At 35.9% G+C, this 10,470-nt stretch overlaps 1 protein-coding gene across 1 annotated transcript; it reads left to right on the forward strand.

Moving 5' to 3' along the window:
* The first annotated feature begins 4,122 nt into the window (after positions 1-4,122).
* On the forward strand, positions 4,123-4,494 carry LOC106374153 (octapeptide-repeat protein T2-like). The gene has a single exon (XM_013814244.2). The coding sequence runs from the start codon at positions 4,123-4,125 to the stop codon at positions 4,492-4,494; it is 372 nt and encodes a 123-aa protein (XP_013669698.2).
* The last annotated feature ends 5,976 nt before the right edge of the window (positions 4,495-10,470 follow it).

The following is a 10,470-nucleotide window of genomic DNA, read 5'->3' on the forward strand; positions in this document are numbered from 1 at the left end:
CGGTCTAAAGATTGCGAGATCAAGCCCACCAGTCTCGCATCTTCTGTTCGCAGATGACAACTTATTCTTCTGTAAGGCGACTCAAGAAGAATGCAGCGAACTAATGCGGATCATAGACGTTTACAACAATGCCTCAGGACAACAACTGAATAAGTCAAAATCTTCAGTTCTGTTAGGTTCTAAGGTAGTAGCATCCTCAAAACATGACCTTAAAAGGTCACTCAACATAAATCAAGAAGGAGGAATGTGTATGTATCTCGGCCTTCCGGAGACGATTTGTGGTTCCAAAAATCAAGTCTTTAGTTTTGTACAAGAGAGACTAAACGATCGCACGAACTCATGGTTGTCAAAGCTTCTATCGAAAGGGGGCAAGGAGATTCAGATCAAGGCGGTTGCACAAGCAGTTCCATCCCATGTTATGTCGTGCTATCTCCTGCCACAAGGAATAACAAAAAAAGCTTACTAGTGTAGTCTCACGCTTCTGGTGGAGCACCAAGATAAATAACAAGGGCCTCCATTGGGTGGCTTGGGATAAGATCTGCGTACCCAAGGAAGAAGGAGGTCTGGGATTCCGAGATTTTCATGATTTTAACCTCGCCCTCCTCGCAAAACAGATGTGGAGACTTCTCAAGTACCCTCAATCCCTTCTAGCTCGAGTCATGAAAGGCAGATACTACAGACATACAACACCTATGAATGTAGAACGAGCAAATAACCCATCGTACGGCTGGCGGAGCATTGTAGCATCGAAACAGGTCCTAAAGCAAGGACTCCGTAAGAGAATAGGGAATGGACATGACACAAAGGTGTGGGAGGAACCCTGGCTTCAAACAACTCCGGCGAGACCTCCTAACTGTGTGGGGACTTGGCGGGATGCAGAGTTAAGATTCCACCATCCAATCGATCCCGAGAGACACGAATGGAAACCAGACTTGTTGAAGGAAATGGTCGCAGCAGAAGATATCCCTCATATCAGCTCGATTCGAGTGAGCAGAACATGCCGGCGGGACTGCTACAGCTGGGAGTTCACCAAATTGGGCCTATACACTGTAAATTCCGGCTACTCTACAGCACATGACATTCGAGTTGCCGATCAAAGGGCATTGGTTTCAGAACCGAGTACGATAGGACTTAAGAAAGAAATTTGGAAGATCAAAGCCCCAAGAAAACTCAAACACTTCCTATGGCAAGCTACGGCTGGCTTCTTGGCTACGGCACAGCAACTTAAAGAGAGACACTGTGCTTGGGAAAGTACATGTATGCGCTGTGGTGCTGAGACGGAATCTATAAATCATACCCTATTTGAATGTCCTCCAGCACTCCAAGTCTGGGCCCTATCTCTTGTACCGACTTCTCTGGGAAGATTCCCGTGTACATCACTATATGCGAACATTGACTACCTTCTCCTACGTACAAAGGAGCAAGGGACGAGCGCTGCAGTGATGGCCTCAGTTCCGTGGATTCTTTGGTATCTCTGGAAATCACGAAACGAGAAAATTTTCAACAACAAAGATATAACGCCACTGGATACGATACAACTAGCGGTGAAGGAAGCGGAGAGCTGGACTTTAGCACAAAGAGTACCCGACACAGAGGTGATTATGCAGGAGCAACCGCAAACTACGGCACCCATACCTCCGACTACGACCCCTCTACAATGGAGCTGCCAATCAGATGCATCCTTGATAAGCAGCAACGATTGAACTGGTCTGGGTTTTGTGTTGTTAAATGCAGGATCCCCATCTTTGTTTGGGGCGCAGGGAATACCAACCGCGAAATCCCCTCTCCACGCAGTAGCTGAGGGTCTTATATGGGCAATGCAGGAGGTACTCAAGACAGGGAACAGAGAGGTGCGCTTTGAACTGGATTGCGAACAACTCGTCAAGCTAATAAACAAAAATGAAGATTGGCCATCAATAGCAGCTGAACTTGATGAAATTAAAGCTCTCTCTACGGTATTTCTGGAAATCTCTATCATACATATTCCGAGATCTTTGAACGTCCGTGCAGACTGCCTTGCCAAAGGCAGAAGATCACGAGTCCTGAACTTCCCGTACGTCGAATGCTCTGCTCCAAACTGGCTGGTTGATTATGCTAGCCAAAACAGAGCATTATAGTTTTTACTTCTGCTTTATCAATGTCAAAAAAAAAGAAAAAAATTTAGTCTCGTCCTAAATTAACTCAATAATGCAATATTTATATAACTACATTCACTAATTTAGAAATATTTAGATCTTGGTATTGTCATGCAAGGATTCACGTGATTGAGTATTAAATTTAATTCATAGACTGAGATTAGGAAACTAATAAAGTGTCTTAGAAGTTTTCGTGTTATTGATTTATATATTTTGATTGATTTAGAAATCCATATAGTATTTATAAATTCAAGTAAAATATGCAAATCCGGAGGTTTTTCTTCGGATTTGAGTCTTTATGTTTTTAACTAAAAGATCCAAACAAATCCATTCAAATCCATTATAAAATCAAATATATTAGTAAATTCGTATGATTGAATAACACTTGATTTGATATAGAATTTATGAATCATTAAACCAATAACACAAGATTTTAATAAAGATCTGAAAATCATAGAATCAATAACACTAGATTTAGTTCGGATTTTCAAATTTATTAAAATACAACAACCAATAACTCCTACTTAGTTCAAAATGATTTGAATTCTCAATGACATGATTGACACGATCGCCAAGTATTGAAGGAAACAATCACATTCTCTTATTGTAAAATAGGAAACACATATCAATCTTTTTGAATTACATACCAAATTTATTCACAAAGAGTTTAACCCGCACAAAACGCTTCTACTTCCGAATGCAAGACTGATTCACTTCAAGATTTTTAGGGATATGATTTTCATCTTAAAACACGTAATATTTGTTATCTTCTGGTATGTACTTTTTATTACCTATAAGATTGATATCCACACTTTTATATCACACAAAAGAATTCCAAAAATAAAATATTCCCTCTAAAAATGATAAACAAAACGCACAATTAAACTAATCGGTCACAGAATGTGATTCATAGAACGAGTCCATTTATATAAATCACTAGGATAAGACCTGTGCAGAGGACATGGTGAACTTATATAATAAAAATTAAAAATATATAGGGAGATATATATATATATGTTTGAATTTTTTAATATGCGTACATTTATGTTTTCTTTATATAATCATCTATATGTTGGACTCAGCATTCGTCAAAATCCATCACCAACTTGATGTACATATGAGGGATGGACACCTTCTCATCTCTCCCCATCACCACACCCACTATTACACACAAGTAGATCAACCTCATCCTATCAAGCCGCGTCCAAGTGTGAACTTCTTGTAGATGAACCTTTCTGATCGACTGCAAGGTGATCTTACCACCTGTGTGCAGTAGGTTACTCCAAAAACCCCCGTCGTTTTTTCATTTCACTACGTCACTGTTAGTTTCCCGTGTAATCTTGAGGCCTGTCACAGCATGGTACTCCTGAAGCGAAAACCGGAGAGGCGTCCTCGCAAAAACAAACCACTTCTCATGCAGCTTTGAGGTAATCAGCTGCCTACATATGAAGCTATCCACTAGTTTCCCAGAGAACTTGAAATCATTTTCGGCAATAGCCATGATATGTGTGAAAACAGGATCTCGCTTGACATCATCATACTCTGCACACATAGCTTTCTTAAGATCTCTGATAAGTTCCATGTGGCAACTGTTGTTGATCTTCTTAACCCGAGGTTCTGAACCCTCTGCATACAATCGTTTGGGTAGCTCAAGCTCCATATCTACAAAAGATAATAAAAGACATGGTTGTTAACACCAAAAGACATAACAGCAATATCAACAAACGTCTGAAACAAGCGTAAGAGTGAAACTGAGCCAAACACAAGATAATAATGAAAAGCAAAACACCATTGTCTAATCAAATTTAGAAACACATTTGATCGATTAATCAAATAAGACAAGTTAATCTCCATCTCGCAATCAAATCAGCAAACTAAGACGAAATCAATTCAAAAACGCATACACACATCAAATAATAACCGAATCGAGGAACATGAAATAAAGAAAGATCGGACGTAATACCTTAGCTTAACGCGATTTCAGAGAATGAGAGAAGCAGAGAGAACCGTCACGAAGCGACGCAGCGGGAAGAGAAGGAGATACGCGGATAGAGGCGGAGAGAATCGACGAGGTGGCGAGAGGAGAAGCGACGCGGAGAGAGGCGGAGAGAAGCGGAGAGGTCGCGAGAAGCGGAGAGGCGGAGAGAGGTGGAGAGAAGCGACGAGGTGGCGAGAGGAGGAGAGACGCGGAGAGAGGCGGAGAGAAGAGGAGAGGTCACGAGAAGCGGAGAGAGGTGGCGAGAAGCGGATATGCGGAGAGACGGAGAGGATGATAGAGAAGCTTCAGTGGTTTCCGTCGTTGATTTCACCGGAGGGAACACAACGAAGCAGACACAATCGCCATGTTCTTCGCCGTTGAAGAGAGAGGCGGAGAGACCAAGAAGAAGAAGTTTTTAGGGTTAGGGAAATCAAATGTTTCTACACTTTTTGTTCTGATTTTTTTTTCCGGCAACTTTATTAAACCAACATTATCATATTTTTTTTTAATACAATTAATTATGTTTAATAAATTAAGGGAATTAATTAGAGGTTACTTTTGGTATTATGGAAAACATTATACTATATGGACAACTTGAAATTGGATTTATACTATAGGGACAACTATGATGTTTTCTTGTTCTTTTTTAGCAATTTTCCCATTAATTTATCACTCTATCTTATTTTAAATTCCTAACAATAATTTCCCTTTAAATTTTCTGAAGATATTGAACTTAAATACATGAGGACTATGTTGTAAATACAACTTAGGACCAAAAAATATCATTAACAAAGAGACAACAAAATCTCTTGCTATTTTTAAGTTCAAACTTCTTAGAGACTTTAAAACAACATAATTGAACCATATCATGTATTTATACTAACTTTCTTCTATAAAAATTATATTCAGCACGTACGTTGTCCGCTTTCACTATTAATGTTTGCGTACGATATCAGATTATTTTTACTAGGTTGTTTGCGCGGGGGACAGTCTACAATTTGTTTTCGACATTATTCTACTATAATTTGAGTTTCTATTTGTTTACCTAATTGGTCTTGTATCACAATTAACCTTTAACGTCATTTCTATTCATTTCTCATAACATCAAGTATACTTTCCCCATGTCAACTTAGTTAAGTTTCTCATTTCTTTCCTATAGTAATTAACATATAAGCCTTATGGGCATCGACATTGGAAATAGAATGCGTTGTCATCGTTAATTGTACATATGCAGTAAGTCGCTTGGTTACAACGATCAAGTGTCTTGAATATTTAGTTGTAATCAAGGTTTTGGAAACCGGACGGGTAACCGTTAGAACCGGTCGGACCGTGAATCGTTCTTCAAACCGCTAAACCTGGTTAAAATCTATCAAATTTGCTAAAATCGGTGACACGGTTCAATATTAAAATCCAGTTTTCCCAAATTGAAATTTAAAAAAAAAACTGCAAATTTTTAAGAAGATTTCATTAAAAATCATATTATTTTCTAATATCTATCTAAATAAATTAGTTTTCATTAAATTTATATATTATTTTGAATTTTCATATCATTCTTTACACGGGGTTTTGCTATAAAATAATTTAATCTTCCCTATCTCTGACACAGTTTCAGGGATGATTTCTTTAGTGTTTGCAGATATTGTCAAAGTACGTCACCTAGGAGTGAAATTGTTTGGTGTTACCTGGATTTGAAAAACATACCGCTTAACAGCAAGATTACCAAGGCGACATGTTAATTCATAACCATCAGTGCAAAGACTATGTTAAAAGTTGACAGTTTTGTTTCAAGGTAAAACCGGAAATAGTATTTAATTGTTTGTGTGGATGGTGTAGCTGCTCTTTTGGTGAGCTAATTCGTCTTGGTGTGGAATATGACAATGAACCATAGACAATAGAGTGCTGTGTAAAGTAAGGAAGATGCTTTTAGTCACAATTTGTTTAAAATCTCGATGGATTGTTGGTGTAGAAAAGAAATGGTGTTAAAAAGAAAATGGTGTTACCTTCTTACCAAGAAGTTTTGTGATACCCATGAACTGACCGTCCTTTGATATTACGTGAATCCCAATAGCGGAGAAGACGACCAACTATCTCCGGAGACCGACGACCGGGGAAGATGAAGATCATGACATAGTGAACCGCCGCTGGGATTGAGAGTTTTAAGCAGGAGAATTTTAATATCAGTAGATGAGATGTGGTTCAACATCCCTATGTGGTTGTATGTACTTTCAACTATTTATATTGGTTTATGCGTCAGTTATGAGACGTTTGAGATGAAGACGTAATGATTGCAATCATAATTGGGAGGGAGAAGAGAAAGTATTGAATGAGAGAATCAATTACTTTACATTTTAGGGAAGAAGAACTTAGATTTCAACGCCTCTGAATATGAACGGTTAAAGAGAATACACCGCATCGGCCGACGAGAAGAAGAAAAAGACGTAAAGTCGAAGATTTGGATGGACGGTATGTTAGATATATTGTTGGCTCCACAATAAAGAGGGGACTGATGAAGTGGATCCCTTTAGGAGTGATCAAAAACTCAGACATTATATTATAGATTTAACGATATAAATTTTGTGTCCAAATCGGTTTGTTAGCATGCTGGTTAATAACATGTACCGATTTTCAAATAATTGATTGAAAGGAATATATTTCAATCTGTCGCTAGCTAGCTAGTTCACGATAGCTTATGAAAATAAACTCAAATAATAGGCCCAACTCGATTGTAATGGGACTCTAAATAGAAGGCCCAAAATGATTGCAATGGACATAAATAACAAATTAACAACACGAAGATCCTCCTCCAATCTTAAAAAAAAAAAACCCTAGAGACTCTCAATTCCCAATTGTTCGACGAGAATGTTGCGTTTCCTGGGAAACACCTTGGTTAAGGTAATCCGATAAATCTTGTCTCTCTTGCTGTGTTTTGATCTTTGTCTCTGTTCAGTGGTTGAATTGAATTGAACAAATATGCAAGTCTTGTGGCAAGGGGAGGCTGCAGTATCGTGACTTTTCATCCGTGAGTGAGAAAAAAGGTATCTCATTCATTGGCATATCAAAAATCTCTCCTTGAGTCAAATTTTTTTTTTGTTTCTTAATTTTCGTTGGAATCAACTTTTTGTTTGTTAGCTGTCTCTAAATTTTATGGATACTGCTTCGGAGGGGCTTTTTTTGGTGCTGGATTCCTGCTCGGTATGTGGTTTCCAAGCCTTTTTTTTTTTTTTTGGTTTAATTATTATTTATTTTGGTTTCACTAGAAACAATCTTCTTCATAAAACCCTGTTTGTTTGGTTTCTTCTTCAGCTTGTGTGACAACAAGCCCCGTCTCAAAGGGACTTCGGAAAATTGAACAGGTAAATAGCGTGGTTAAACTCTTAAAAGTCTTTTACTTCTTTCTTTCTAATCTTTCCTATATAATTCTTCTTCTCGTTTTTTTGTCAGGTTTACATTGACGATTTGCCAAATGCGGATAAAATAGACGCCAGGGTGGCCGAGTTGATTACCTTGAGAGAGGAATTAGTGAAGTGATTGTATTTGGTTGTGTCTGCCAATCTTCTTGGCTTTTGTCTTTAAATCTTAAATCTTATTTAAAGATCCAGACTTCTTTAACCAATGAATTGGTGGTATTTGGTTGTGTCTGCTATGTCTTTGTTTTGTAAACATATATATATATATGTCTTTGTTGTGATCTTAATATCACTGTAATAACACTACTACTTCATAGCTTTTGTCTTTAAATCTTAAATCTTAGTTAAAGATCCAGAGTTCGATCAGTGATTGCTGCATTCACGTTAGCTAGCTAGGCTATCAGATACAGACTTTTAACTTTTAGGAATACTCAGTAGATATATCACCTATCCCCGTGGTGGTACGTACGTAGTTCACTGTTAAATTGAATTGCACGAGCTTCCTTGTTGTTCCTAAACTTGGTTTCAGTTCAACTAACTGATCTACCAGTTTTCTGCTGCTCAAATTTATGAATATTGAAAAAGTTGCTCAAGTGCATGGATATTGAGAAGTGGTATAATATATAAGTAGTTTATAAGTCATTGGTAAAAGAGATGCAAAAGATTGAAAATCTTTATTGTTACAGCTAGCTGTATACATCTTTGCCAAACTGATATGTAATAGATAACTTTTCGTTTCTGAATCTAAATTGACTTGGGAAATTATAAAAGATGATAAGATATTTTTTAAACCGAGATATATAACTTTGTAGAGTTACCAATGAATAATAAATACAAAATAATACTTATCTGGTGTTATAATTAATTAATTAAATATTAAATACATAATATAATATTCTTTTATTATAATATAATAAGTTTAGACCAAAAATCGTTTCTATTTAAAAAAATATATATCATAAAGAGAGAGAGAGAGGAAAAAAAAGTTGAAGATGTATTAATCTTAAAGATATTACAAATCATTTGTGGAAACCAATATCATCTTTGTTATATTTTAACATCTAAAATTATATATAAAATCTTTACAAAATAAAATTGATATAACAATTACAGAAGATAGCTTGGCGAAACAAATTTGAATTATTATTTCGGTGGGCTTCAATAATTATTCATAGATTCCCATGAAGTATGTCCAAAATATCAAAATCATTGTTGCTTTCATCCCACGACATACACCACTCGTCTGACATAACCTATGTTGCATGGAATTAGAAGTAGATGCGCGGAAACGGAAACGTTTGGAATCGAAGTTTTTTAAAATATTAGGAAATGGATGCGTATTGGAAACATATAAGATATATATATATATTGTGAAACATAAATGTCAAACCCTACATAATCTAATAATTCTTAAAACAAATTCTAAAATCTTGTTTTGATTTTTCGAACTATATGAACTAAATAAATATGTATAACTGAATATGAACATGTAATTTGACCAAAGATAAAACCATTGCTAAAAAACTACACAACTTTGATTAATTTGGGATTTATTTTTGTTTTTAAATGTACGTCACGGTAGCTTCTTTTACATAACGCATGAGTTTTTTTACATAGGTTTCATTTTAATTTTATTAAGCTAGGTATTTTTAGTGTGAACTGTGGGCCAGTCATCTAAACTAACTTATGTCAAAATATAAAAAGCTTATTAAACAAACACGTGTTTTTCTAATTTACAATTACACGACTGATAACATACGAAAATTTTCTAATTAACAATCACACGACTTATAACATACGAAAAATTTACACTCTCCCATACTTTCCAGTTAATCTTTATCACTCTAACATAGTTTCCAAATTGTCTAACTATATTAGACCCAAAACTAAAGTTGTCTAACTAGACTGAAAAACATTAAATTCAAAATTAGAAGGCCTTAACCTATTTTGACATGAGCATCCAATAGATCTAAAAGTTTGAAGTTCTGAAGTTGAGAAAAAATTATAAAATTTAAATCAGAAAATAAAAATAGTTTTAGTTTGTGCATTGTATGCTGTCAAAAAAATAAAAATAAAATAAAAATAGTTTTCTCTCACCCAAACTGCGAAATCATATTCTCCCGCCAAAATCGTAAAATCATGTATTCCCGTCAAAACCGTAAAATTATTTTTTCCTACCAAAACCATAAAATATGTTTTTTCCCTCAAAAGTGTAAAAACATGTTTTCTAGCAAACTCAAGAATACATTCCCCTCCCCTCAATCGAAAAGCACATTTTTCCACAAAAAAAACAAAATCATGTTTTTCCGCCAAAACAATAAAATCACGTTTTCCGGTCAAACCGTAAATAAAGTTTTCTCGCCAAAAGCATAAAAATATTTTTCCCCGCCAAAACCGTAAAATCATGTTTTTCGCCAAAATCGTAAAATCATGTTTTCCCGCCAAGACTATAAAATCACATTTTCCCGCCAAAACCATAAAATCATGTTATCCGCTAAAATCGTTAAATCTTGCTTTCTAGTCAAAACCGTAAAATCACATTTTCTTGCCAAAACCGTAAAATAATGTTTTCCTGCTCAAATAGTAAACCATGTTTTTTCTTCAAGACCATAAAATCATATTTTCCGCCAAAACAAGAAAATCATGTTTTCTCGCTAAAACCGTTAAACCACTTTTTCTCCCCAAAACCAGAAAATCATGTTTTCTCTCCAAAATCGTAAAATCATGTTTTTCGTCAAAACAATAAAATCATGTTTTCCCGACAATGCCGTAAAATCACGTTTTCTCGCCAAAACAGTAAAAACATATTTTCCCGCCAAAACTGTAAAATACATTTTTTCACCAAAACCGAAAATCATATTTTCCCGCCAAGACCGTAAAATCATGTTTTCTCGCCAAAACCGTAAAAATATATGTTTTCCCGCCAATACTACAAAATCATGTTTTCCCG

Source organism: Brassica napus, chromosome C1 (genome assembly GCF_020379485.1).
Source record: "Brassica napus cultivar Da-Ae chromosome C1, Da-Ae, whole genome shotgun sequence".
In the NCBI taxonomy this organism is placed as follows: Eukaryota; Viridiplantae; Streptophyta; class Magnoliopsida; order Brassicales; family Brassicaceae; genus Brassica; species Brassica napus.